We start from the raw sequence: 13,494 nt of genomic DNA on the forward strand, positions 1-13,494 counted from the left end.
TGTCTGCACTCTGGGTGACTGTACTTCCCTTTCACACGCAGGAGTCTGTGACTTTACCATTGTTGTGACAGCTTTGCAACACAGATGAACTCCTCGGATACCTCAGCTGCAAATGATTTTTTTGGTCATAAATTACATATTGTTGTTGGCACTAGTATGTTTTCAATAATCAAATTCATGCTGCCCTACAAAATCAAAATGCAGTAACTAAGGCAACAGTGAAACTGAGAAAAATGGCGTCAAAGTTTTTTGATTTTGATTGACTCAAAGTTACTGCTTTTTGCCTTTTCAGGGATATGAAGTCCTGAACCTGCGATTATCTAATCAGCCAATCGTGTGGCAGCAGTGCAATGCATAAAATCATGCAGATACGGGACAGGAGCTTCAGTTATGTTCACATGTTCACATCAATCATCAGAATGGGGAACAATGTGATCCCTGTGACTTCGACCATGGCATGATTGTTGGTGCTAGACGGGCTGGTTTGAGTATTTCTGTAACACCCTGTCTACACTGGGTGAGTCCGTTGATGCAACGCTACGTCTGGAGGCTGTCTACACTTGACGCATCTACACAAACATTCTAAACCATAAATTTGTGTTCTAGCACCAGCGTGTGCATTGCAAAATGGACACCCAATTATTGTTGGCACAAAGGACGCTTCCAGTGTAGAGAGCATCATTGATTATAATGGAGTTCTATTACATTTGACGTGACGCAACGCTTGCTTCTGTAGACAAGGTGTAACTGCTGATCTCTTGGGATTTTCACGCACAACATCTAGATTTTACTCAGAATAGTGCCAAAAACAAATAACATCTAGTGAGCATCAGTTCTGCAGACAGAAACTTGTTGATTAGAGAGGTCAATAGAGAATGGCCAGACTAGTTCGAGTTGACAGAAAGGCTATGGTAACTCAGATAACCCCTCTGTACAATTGTAGTGAGCAGAATAGCATCTCAGTATGCACATCACGTTGAACCTTGGGGCGGATGGGCTACAACAGCAGAAGACCATGCTGGGCACTTTATTATTTCTTTTAATTAATTATTTCACTTTTATTGGCACTTTATTAGGACCATAGTGTTCCTAATAAATGCTTGGTGAATGTAAATGATACAGGCTTGTTGAGATCAGACTTACAATTTTCACCTACCTTGTGATTGAGTTTTAAAGAATTGCATGAAAACAAAATATTGCATGAACTGAGCCATATGTATGGCAATGAATATCATAAAGACTTGGTGGTAAGCTCTTTTGACTTGTGCCTAAGCAACCACCCTAGCAACACCCCAGCAACCGCATGCATAGTAGTGCACTTAATCACAGAACACCTTAGCAACCGTATAGCAATGCCCTGGCAACCTCCTACAACATTCTTGCGTTGTGACTGCAGGTTTTGCACTGGAAAGCATCACTCATATTATCCTTTGAAAGTGTAATATGCAGTTAAAATGTATATTTTGTTTTTATTTCCAACTGAAAATTAAAACCAATTTTACATTCATGGTTTAATACATTTACTGAATGTGTTTACAGCACTATAATATTTTAAAGGCTCATTGAATGTTGCATTGATCAGAGATGACAACTGCTGCAAATCAATGACGCTTTCATACATTAAACATGTAGTTCAACTTAAATGCCATTTAAAAAAAAATCAAAGTAGTACATTCAGAGTGTGTGATGATCACTGTTCCACAGACAATTAAATAAATACTACAATTTAAGCGCAACACTGTAAATAAAAAATAAAAAATCCTGTTGTTTTTACAAAACAAAACAAAAAACTGGCAGTTGTGGTTGCCAGAATAATTATGTTAAAAAATACTGTAAAAATGTAAACAACTTTACAGAACAACCTGTAAATTTTACAGTTTAAAACTGTTGTTTTTACAGTATATTTTACGGTGCAGTACCGTTGTTTATATTATTAAATTATAAACTTAATATATTAAACTTCTGAAACTGTAAAAATCTGCTGTTCACTTTATAATGAATTGTTAATCACCGTAGTATTTACAGAAAGGCACATGATGACATGAAGTTAATCAAAAATGGCCATTCCAGGAGCAATAGCCAACAAACTTGTTGAGACAGTGCTCAGTGTCACTCACACAAACACTAAACACCATCAGGGTAACACATGTGAAATTAAAATAATTTTGTTATGGGAACTACTTGTTAACCAATTTACATTTTATTACAGTAGCATTTTTACAGTCTTTTACCATTATAATTACGGATTTTTTTTTTTTTACAGTGTATGCAAAAGACTGTCAAGGTGCCTTTGATCTGTACAAAAGAACACATCTCTTTCTGTCTTTCCCATTGCCTAAAGGAGTTAATGAGTCTCTGCTGTATGGAACCAGTCAAAGGAATCTTAGCTTTTTGTTAGACTACATACAGTATATCTGTTCACTACTTAGACTGGGGTTACTGCTTTCCAAGGTTTAAATGCTGTGTTGCATCGCATCAAACCAATTCCTCCAGGTGCTGCATAGTTCATTTACTTCTGGCTCAAGGTCTTTGCATTTATCTTGGGATTCTACATGCATGGATTGTAAAAAAGCCTTTGGCTCAGAGATTCCCATCAGAGATGCTGAATGAGTAATAGCTAAAAACAGCTTACATTTGAAATTGTGCGTCTTTTTTCCATTGTTCCAGAACTCTAGGGCACTTACGGATATTAGGATATTAGAGCATCTGTCAAAAAATATGCTGAACAATTATAATGCTTTTTGCCTATATCGTGGATTGTGGCTACTGTCAACTTTCATTTGAGAAAGAAGTTGTGTGTTTAAAATCTTGCAGCTTGAGCTTCCTTAATGCTGACTTCAGTCTATGGATTTCATGAAACTTCTACATTGTGACGGATAAAACATTGCAATGGGTGGAAAAACAATCTACAGTGAATATCTGAATTTCATTGCATTATATCAACAAAATATGTAAAACAAGTGGTATATGCAAACAGATAGTGCTAAACCTTTTCTCTGAGCCAACTTAACTTTTCTTCAACTTTTTCAATTGCATTTAAGCAATTGATCTGAAGGTGATTTTAAGTGTATATTTTTAGTGTTATATAATCCTTCTCTTTATACAGTATAAACCAATGGAACTGTCTGAGATGGCTAAGTTAGACTCACTGGGAAGTCCATGTCATAAACCAGGTGTTTTTCTTTTAGTTCTCCATTAGCCCATATTTAAAGTGACCGTGATTGATGAGAGAGAGCGTTCTTTGCTTGGATGTGGCCATGCTTGCTTTGAAGAGGTGACCTGGCAGACTTTAGGGTTTGAATGCATATAATAAAGATGTCAGATGTTGAGCAGACAGATGCAGATGTTTAGTAAGCTGGTTTGGATGCTGTTGCACTTAAAATGTTCAAAAGATGAAGATGATACATGTGGATTTCTCATTATTTGTGGCAGCCTAACATTTTTACGTTTCCATTATACACATACATCGTACACAATTGTGATAAACAATTGTGATAGCAAGCACAATGTGTAATTATAGGCTGTTTCACCAAATAGCTGCATAAAAAGTATGTTATTACTGTTACTCAGTACTTTAGTGTTTAAACTGCAACATGGATATTGCAATGGAAAATGTGACTGACTGCTATTATAATTTGACCATTTACTCCTTTCAGTCGTTGCTGAAATGTTACGACTGCCTGTTTGTTGTAATAGTAGATTTATGTGTTTCATATTCAAGCTTGTGCTTGCAACTTGGCTTGGTTCCTGAGTTTGTGTGGTCCTTCTTAACAAAGGTTCATGAAAAAATTTCTAATTCATAATTTCTAGTTAAGACAGCAACACAGTTAGAAGCTTTACTGTTAACAGAGGATTCATTCTTTTCTACAGGCATTTAAAATATAGGTCTCAGGTCCTTTTAAATAAAGTCTTGCACAATAAACAATATTTTAGGTCGGTGTCATAATTGGAAGTAAAAAAATATTGGAGTAAATTTGCAGCATGATGGCTTTCATTAGCTCCTCTGCTAATGTAATTTTCTCTCAATACTCTCAATGGCCAAACAGACATAATGTTTATTGGATAATCACATAATTTATTTACAATCACAGTCTCCGAACTTTGTTCTAAACTAAAGTATTTACAGAACAGTGAATTAATTCAAGTGGCTGAAATTTTGCTCAAACCAGCATTGTCTTTTTCCAGGTTGTCTTGGAATTTTTGGTATCAAATTTTCACTTGGCCTCATGAATATTAGAAGATCTCTTATTTAGGGCTGGGTGATTAATCAAATTTTATTTTCAATTACGATTTTGGCTTCCAGTGATTATGAAAACAAGATAATCGAGATAAAACGATTATTGTGCCGCATTCCTTTTCACAGTGAAACACCCCGGCATTATATCTTTAAAGCATCCTTTATTCAGTTCAAGTTCAAATAATATCTGTGCAGTCAGTGTTTGAGTTGCGTGAAGTGACTGGGGAAGAGATTAAATCTTCTCCCGGGTGATGCACACTCTGGCACGGGGAAACTCGTCACTCACACTCATTTGCTGCAGCTAGATTATAACGTGATGGCTCGTGACGTAGTGAATCATAATATATGTGTCACATTCACTGTGTATCTTATCATGAAGAAAATCAGCAATACGCAGGTCTATTAAGAAGAAAAAGGTTTTTTTTTGTGAGTTAAAGATGGATCGAAGCGAACATAAAGGTGAGAGGGTGTTGTCTTAACCCATTATACACTGGAACAAAATAAGTTTTTGATTAGTTGTTTTTGGCTTGTTTTCCAAAATAATATCTAAAACTCCTTTAAAACAATGTACATTTATTTAGGAGCTATACTGCAGAAGAAAAAAATTGTTATCAGAGAATGTTGAATATAATATTTAATCAGGGTTCGACATTAACGCTTGTCTGGGACAAGTAGATTGTTTAAGGGGCAAGTGAAAGAGAATTTTACTTGCCCGACCGGACAAGCAGACTGATTAAAACGATAATCAATAATGAAAAAATAACCGGCTATATTTGTGAAAGCCAAGGCCTGTGTCACTTATGCGATCTTGCAGGGCCTGGGTAGCTCAGTGGTAAAGACGCTAGTTCACTAGTTCGAATCCCAGGGCGTGCTGAGTGACTCCAGCCAGGTCTCCTAAGCAACCAAATTGGCCCCGTTGCTAGGGAAGGTAGAGTCACATGGAGTAACCTGCTCATGATCACTATAATGTGGGCTTCATTCTCGGTGGGGCATGTGGTGAGTGGAGTGTGGTTGCCACAGTGGATGGCGTGAAGCCTCCACATGTGCTATGTCTCCGTGGCAATGCGCTCAACAAGCCACGTTATAAGATGCATGGGCTGACGATCTCAGACACGGAGGCAACTGGGGTTCGTCCTCCGCCACCCGGACTGAGGCGAATCACTATGTGACCACGGGGACTTAAAAGCACATTGGGAATTGGGCATTCCAAATTGGGAGAAAAAGGAAAAAAAAATTAAATATATATTCTGCTGTTGAAAATAATCCAGAGCACGTCATTTTATAATTTGCAAGTGATCTTGTAACAGCTGTGCCCTGTTTGATTGACAGGCAGTGTATGTGTGTGTGCTGAACATGCGTGTGTGTTCCGAAAATGTTCGTGCTAATGCGCGCCTGAACGGTCAAATACATTTCAAAATTACACCAAAATGCCCGTCGTGGTGAGGTATTGATGTAAACACAGAGAGTGATGTTTAAAGTGAACGTAAACAGTGGAGAAAAAGCAGATTTGTATTAAAATGTCAGACTTGTAAGTGTAAATGTAAGCTAATAAATAGACCTGCTGCTGTCTAGTGTGTCATTATAATAATCAAACAGCCATAACAAGAAAATGAGAAAACACTCACTGCTCTTGACTGGGTACATTTAAAAATATTAATGTTATAATCATACAGTGAAGACCAGTAGAAGTTTTATGTTGCTTTTCATTCTGAATGTTTACTTGAATACTAGATAGCCTACTGCGGTTAAAGCACTGAATTTGCTTAATTTGTTCTATTATTTTTAATCTGTTTCTATTCATTGCTGTTTTTTTATTGTTATTTTATTACTGACTGTTTATTAGTCTTGAATAATTACTTAAGAACTTGAAACCTCTACTGACTGAAATTTTGGTATTGTGATAATGTATAGCCTTTATTGTACATGGTAAATCTTGCTGCAATAACATGATGAAAAAGTAAATCTCATTCCATAGAACTATGAGCATCCCTGCTGTAAATGATGGCGATGGAGGCTTTCTTTATTTGACTACCATACGTAACATAAAATAATTATCATATGACAATAGCCTCCTCCCCTACCCAGTGCAGTTTACATTTCAAGTTCAAGGAAATTCATTGTTAAAAAGACAAGTTTTTTTAAAAAGTTCAATAAAGGCATTTTCCAAAGTCACTGAGTAATCGTGTTATATAATCATGCTCTTATTATTGACCAAAATAATCATGATTATGATTTTTGCCATAACTGAGCAGCACTACACTGTATGTGAGTAATGTGAAATATTTGAGAGCACAATTTTGTGTACCTACTCAGAAAATGCAAACCGTTACCGTTTATATGCACTAAAATATTCAAGTACCATACTGAATTTGGTCATATTCCTAATCTGATTAAGCCAATATCTGATTTCTAAAAATGAGAATAAGACATGGCATGTATTAGTTGAAATAAAACTTTTAAGACTCATATGGGAATATTTTTACATAGTGTGACTTTGATGGCTACTTGTTTTTAATTAACTCATTTTCTGGAACTTAAACCTGCAGTGCCCATCATAATTGTTCTTTACTACTTTTTTTTTCTTGTAATTCCACAGGTAACGTTGGAGAAAGTTCTGGGAATCACTTCCGCTGGGAATCGTGCTTTAGCGTGTGACCCACACTCAGGACTTGTTGGCTACCCAGCCGGGTGAGTAGCTTGGTTTCACATGATGGACTTTTTAGCGGTTTGATGAGACAAATGCATGAAGAAATTTTGTGGATCATTGTGATCTATGATGGTGAGTCAGTTCGTGCCTTGGAGGAAGTTTTTCTTCCTCCAGAACTTAATTGCACTGCCAAAACCCTGTTGTATCAGGTGGTTAGTTTTGCAGCTACAAAATCACTACAATAAAACTGGACTGAGGTGTGATTAAAGTCTTAATTGAATTTATTGTGAATGCACGCATATCCTTGGGTACAGCAGAAATTTTCTTATTGGAGAAAATGAGAGAGACCACAGAGAGGAAACTAGATAGAAAGAGGTAAATGTCTGATAATAGATGAGTGATCTCAGAGGGAAATTGCTGTGGTACAAACAGGAAGTTCAAGAAAGAAATTTCAGGGGGAGTTTTACAATTTATACAAGGGCGTGCTTTAAACACAGCCTACAGACTCCTTTCTTGTGCACATTATACTAAGGGTTAATCTGCCATGTTACAGAAACAGTTTGGCTTTTGAAACATCCTGTGGGTGCATTGTGTCTTCCCAGAGCACACATAGCTTAATTTAGATATTTTTGTCATCCAAATGGATTCAATTAGGCCAATGGGCTTTTTTTATTATTATTATTTTTTTTACATGTACCATGGTAAAATCATGGGTTTAATTATTGATTACATTTTTTTTGTATGTGCATCCTGTTAATGCCATGGTACCTTCTGAAGTACTGTACTTTGGAGTGCCATGTAAATACTATGGTATATTGCTGGTAAAAATGTTCACGGAACTTTCAGAAAGCCACTGAATTTTTTCCCTTTTCAGAGAATAACATGGGATTGATTAATGATCCAAAGCGTAACTGTACCAAGCAGTAGTCAGTTGTTGTTTGGTGGGGGAGGAATCCTCAGCATGATGCTTGTAATTTGATTAACCATTTAAGCTTTAGTGCTCAGAGTGTTCAAAACATTCCCAACTCTCTGTTGCCATAATATGCCATCTCCCTAATAAGTAGGAGATTTTGGAATTTCTGCAATCACAGCATATACATAATTCCGATATTTATTAACTTGTGGGGCATAGTCATCCATAAATATTGATTCATTCACTTTGTTACTGTAAGTCCACAATCAATTGCTTTTCATAGGGTACCATTTTAGTGGTCTGTCACAAAGATTAATTGCTGAAAACACACTAGCTTTGCTCTGTGTCTACCCTCAGAATAAAGGTAAAATTGTTGTATTTTAAGTGTCTTAACAAAATCAAATTGACGCAAACAAAAAAATGAGGTTGTGAGGGATGGAAGTACACTTTGTTTAACATGTTATACTGCTGATCATTTAGCCCACAAAACATGGTAATTATGGTTTTCTCTACATTTTCAGTGACTTAAAAAATTTGGGATTACATGTATTATGAAAAAATGATGCATGACAGAGGACTTTAAAGGAATATTCCAGGTTCAATACAAATAAAGCTCGATCAACAACATTTGTGGCATAATGTTGATTACCTCAAAAAAATACGTTCAACTTGTCACGCCTTTTCTTAAAAAAGCAAAAATCGAGGTTACAGTGAGGCACTTACAATGGAAGTTGGAGGATTTAAAGACTGAAATGTGAAGCTTATAATTTTATAAAAGCACTAATATGAATTCTGTTAAAACTCATGTATTATTTGAGCTGTAAAGTTGTTTAAATCATAATTTTAATGGTTGTTTTAGGGATTTAGGGTTTACGGTGTTGTGTTGTCATGGCAACATAGTTGTAAAATTTGATTTAACTCTACACAGTAAAAGTCAGTAAGTGATTTTATCACAATAAAATCATGTAAACGCATATTGTTTACGTCTTGTGGCTGTACTTTTGAAACAGTGAGCATTTTAACGTTAACGGATTAGCCCCATTCACTTACATTTTAAGTGCTTCACTGTAACACAGAGTTTTGTTTTTAATAAGGAAGAACAAGTCAAAATTACTTTTTGTGGTTATCAGTATCATGCAAGAAATGCTGTTGATTGAGCTCAGCTTGAATTGAACCCTCGCCAGACGTGCATAATTGTTTCATAATACATGTTATCCAGAGATTTTTGGCAACTTAAAATTTGGAGAAAATCGTATTTACCATGTTTAATGGGCTGAACAATCAACAGTATGTTAAACAATATAACAAGCAAATTGCTGTAATATTTATTGTACATGCACATAGTTCCATAGGCCTGTAGAATAGGAAAGTAGCAGTGCTATTCTTACTGTAAACATAGCTTCCATAATGTGAGTGTTTGGTGCAGATGTCTTGGCTTGCATTAGGTAGGAAAATTAGCACAGGCTTACCCAGCTGTCATAGATAGACAGACCCCCCCCCCCCCAACTTTTTACGAGGGCCATGAGATAGTTTTCAATGCTTTTTCTCAAAGACTGTACAAATGCGAGGTTATCTGAGGTTGAGATTTATGGTGCTGTGGTTCAAATGAGTACATACTGATGTATTTATATAATGCAGGTACTGTAATGGAAAGTATGGAAGTCTGCATTTTTGTTGTCCCATCCTCCTAAGCAGTGGACAGATTGTCTGCAGCAGATGTTCCTCAGCAGTGGGTTGACCTGTAGTTTTAAATTATTTATTATATTTGACCTCAGTTGTCTTTATTGTCATTTTTACCTGAAGAATTGATGCAAAGTCAAACTACATTCAGAGCTCAAACAAAGACCAAATCAAATCCTGAATGCCTGTAAAGGTGTTACTTAATGGGGAAATTTATCTCAGAGCGTTATCTCTGGTCTAAAAGAGCAGTTAATCCATCTAGACCCATTTATATTAATTAAAGATGAAGCATACTGTAGGGAGCTATCCTATATTCATGGATTTAACCTAAATAAGTAAATGTGTGCAAGAACTTAGGGGCCATTCACAGTGTAATTGTTTTGCTTGCTCCTCATGTAAACAGGCTTTTATGTGTGTTTTCAAGACTTTTTACTTTTGATGTTTGATACATGATTTTATGATGCGTCTATGTCATCAAGATTATCAATACTTTGCTGAAAAATATGTTGTAGGCAAAATACTAGATGTCTACTGCCTCCTGGTGAAAGTTTCCATGCTCTTCTCGTAGTAGAAGACCATTTTGAAAATGGCTGCATACATACTGTGATGCGCATGTCTTTTTTGCTGTAAAATTTATGCTGATTTTGATCAAGTAAAAGTAACAGTAACGTTTATATTGTTACTGTCTGAAAATTTCAAATTGAGTATTTGCTGAATTGCAGCAACTTGTGCTTAGTTAAAAGTTTGTAAATTTTTATAGAAAAATCATGTTGAAATGCATGTATCAAATGTGATACAACAGTCCTTTGAGGTATATCTCTCAGTTATCTTTACATTCCATTCATACCCACTAGGGCTGGACGATAGGATGATGTAATCAGATATCGACGATATCTGACAAATATCACAATTCCTATTGCGATACTCATTGTCAGACGTTGATCGTCAACATCTGGAAATTATGAAACCATAGAGCTGGGAAGTCGCCAGATATATTAAATCACTGCAGAAGGTATGAAATTAGCACTCGACAAATGCGGGTAGCCTATATATCATGCACATTGCATTTGTTATTAACAGTTTTTATTGATTCCATACATAAATCATACAAACATAACATAAAATACGGAATCAATTATATACATTAAACCCCTCCCCCCGAACATTCCCCCACACCCCCCATCCGGCAAAAACACGCACTACAGTGGTCACCAACAATTAGAACATAAAAAAATACATAAAACAAAAAACAAAAAAAAAAGATATATTTTCAAACAACATCATCTATTCTAGAATAAATCTTATGGACTGATGAAAAGAATGTATAGTCCCTCCCAGATGGGTTCAAAAGTCTCCAAATATCTGTAAGACCAAGATTTTTACACATCCTGTGAAGTGTCAATGTTGCTTTAGGGGGCTTACACACTTTTGCTTCACTATGATCAAGGGCTGAGTCCATCAAAAGATTAAAGTCTCCTCCCAATATTATATCATGAGGGGTGCCAGTGGCTTGCAACATCCCTTCAAGATCTATAAAGAAGTCCTGATCATCAAAGTTAAGTGCGCAAATATTAGGCAAAATAAGACTTTGCCCCTGAATTTCTGCTAAAACAATAATCACTCTTCCTATTTTATCATTAATCTGTTTGAGATATTTGAATTGTAGATGTTTTCTTATCAGTATAATGACTCCCCTGCTCTTACTTGAGCCAGCACTAAAGAAAACATGTCCACCCCATATCTTCCCAAATTTTCCAGCTTGCTGTGAGGAAAGATGCATTTCTTGAAGAAACACTATATCATATTTCTTATGTTTAATAAGAGAAATAACCTTCCTTATTTTATGGGGTGCCCCAACTCATTCCACGTGGAGAGAGACAATCCACTCATATTAACATTTGACATTTTGACATATTAGAAAAAATAGATTGTATAACAAAAATAAAATTATAATGACCACATTCCAACATTAGAGCAATAATAAAATCCCAAACTTCCCCCCGAACCAAACAAACAGAAAAAAGAAAAATGTGTGCATTAACCCTGCGCACGACAGCGCCAACCGGCGTCCATCCCTCTAAACTCAAACGGTCCATGTACGCCTACGAGAGCCCCCACGACAACTTTGCCGTCGGATTGCTCAAGTCCGGTGCTTCTATATAAATTTTGTGAGACAGAATTATAAACAGAAAATATTCTATAAAACAAACTCCAACCAATAAGCGTAAAAAACACAAAAAACTTGTAGATTGCCCTGAAGGTGTGTTCCTCCACAAAACAAACTCCAGCCGATAGCGGAACCAGCACACACACACACACAAAAGAAAACATAAAAGGGGGCCACACATGCCTTAATCACTCCAATGTCCTGCAAGAAATATTCCATAAAACAAACTCCAGCCGATAGGAGGCATAAGCACCAAGAACATGCAGATTCATCCACAACTGCCCCGAGGGAGTATTATTCCACAAAACAAACTCCAGCCACTAGGTGGAACCAACACAAAAAGAAACGAAAAAAGCGCCCATTTTCCTCGGACAGTCAAGTGTATGTTCAGTGAGTCAGGCCCACTAGACAGCAACATGAAAATCACCAAATGGCTTACTCACTCGATTGGTTTTATGAAGGACATCGATTGCTGTGGGCATGTAAATATTTTGCGGCCATCCTTAGCATCTGTTCTCGATTTGGCCGGGCTTTGGTAATGTGCTCAACAAGCCACGTGATAAGATGCGCGGATTGATGGTCTCAGACGCGGAGGCAACTGAGATTCGTCTTCCGCCACCCGGATTGAGGTGAGTCACTATGCCACCATGAGGACTTAGAGTGCATTGTTAATTAGGCATTCCAAATTGGGGAGAAAAAGGGAGAAAAAAAAAACATACTATTTGAAGAGGCAGCATCACACAATAGCAAATTAAGGCTGTGGCTCGCACATGGCATAAACAATGCATCTGAATTATTTTCCAGAATCAAAGCTTGTACCCCTCAGTGAATCCCTCTCATATTTGATCCGTTATCATAACTTTGATCCAGACAATTCAAAAGGTCAATCCTTAGGTTTTCCAGTGTTTCCCTTGACCTGTAGTGTCATTAACTGTGCTGAATCCCACAAATGATTCCTCTGTCTTAGCCAATGTGTTTTCATCAATGTCAACATGTCGAATTATGATTGAGGCTTGCTCTTGCTTGGATACGTCAGGCGTGCAATCAAATTCAATAGCAAAATATTTTGCATCTTTGACTTGTTTACTGATTTTATGTAACACGCAATCTGTGATGGATTTTAAGAATTCATTTTGTGTACACCAACTTAAATATGTAGTACACAATATTTTTTGCACATGTTGAGCCATGACAGTGTCATAACGAGCTAAAAATTAGATTAATCCAAGGAAGTTTCCATTTCTTGGATTTCCAATCAGGGCATTTTTACCTCGTAAATGTAAGTTCCTCTCTGCAAGAAACAAAATGCAGTCCAGTACCCTAGTCAGCACTTGCTTCCATCTTCTTCAGTCGCAGTTTGTAGTTGATTGTCAATGCATTTTCCCTGTCTTAACCTAGTTTCAAGTTCTTTCCATGTAAAGTAAGCATCAATATGGTCGTGCCCTGTTTCGTATTGCTGTAATCTACTTGACAGACATCGCCAGTTTCCGTATCCTTTCACAAAGCTGTTGTGTGCTTTTTCTCCACTGAAAACTTTGCACGCAAAGCAGTATACTTTGTTTGCTTTATGGGAAAACATCAACCAGTTCCGTTCCACTCGTTCCCCATTTGTTAATCGTCTATAGCAGTAGGCTTTTGAAAAATGTCTATTACTGTCCTGTGATTTTGGGAATGGACCATCAGGGCATTTCGGAGGACCATTCTCGGTCAACATCATACGGAATGAATCAGTGACTTTACCTGGGCAAGGCCAGTTTAAGGGATCTGGGTCATGATCGAGCAACACCTCGACATTTACGTTCTGTGCTTCTTTACTTTGGTGTTCCTCGCTATCTTCAGTGACAATGGTG

General features: G+C 36.9%; 1 protein-coding gene across 2 annotated transcripts in view; it reads left to right on the forward strand.

Annotated features, from left to right (window-relative positions):
• The window catches only part of LOC127411457 (mitogen-activated protein kinase-binding protein 1-like), a 67,250-nt gene that overhangs the window by 2,030 nt on the left and 51,726 nt on the right, over nucleotides 1-13,494 (forward strand). For both annotated transcript variants that reach the window (XM_051647035.1, XM_051647036.1), the window contains exon 2: nucleotides 6,834-6,925. In XM_051647035.1, the coding sequence (XP_051502995.1) occupies nucleotides 6,834-6,925 (92 nt within the window). The remainder of the gene's footprint in view (nucleotides 1-6,833; nucleotides 6,926-13,494) is intronic.

Source organism: Myxocyprinus asiaticus, chromosome 20, assembly GCF_019703515.2.
Source record: "Myxocyprinus asiaticus isolate MX2 ecotype Aquarium Trade chromosome 20, UBuf_Myxa_2, whole genome shotgun sequence".
NCBI lineage: Eukaryota > Metazoa > Chordata > Actinopteri > Cypriniformes > Catostomidae > Myxocyprinus > Myxocyprinus asiaticus.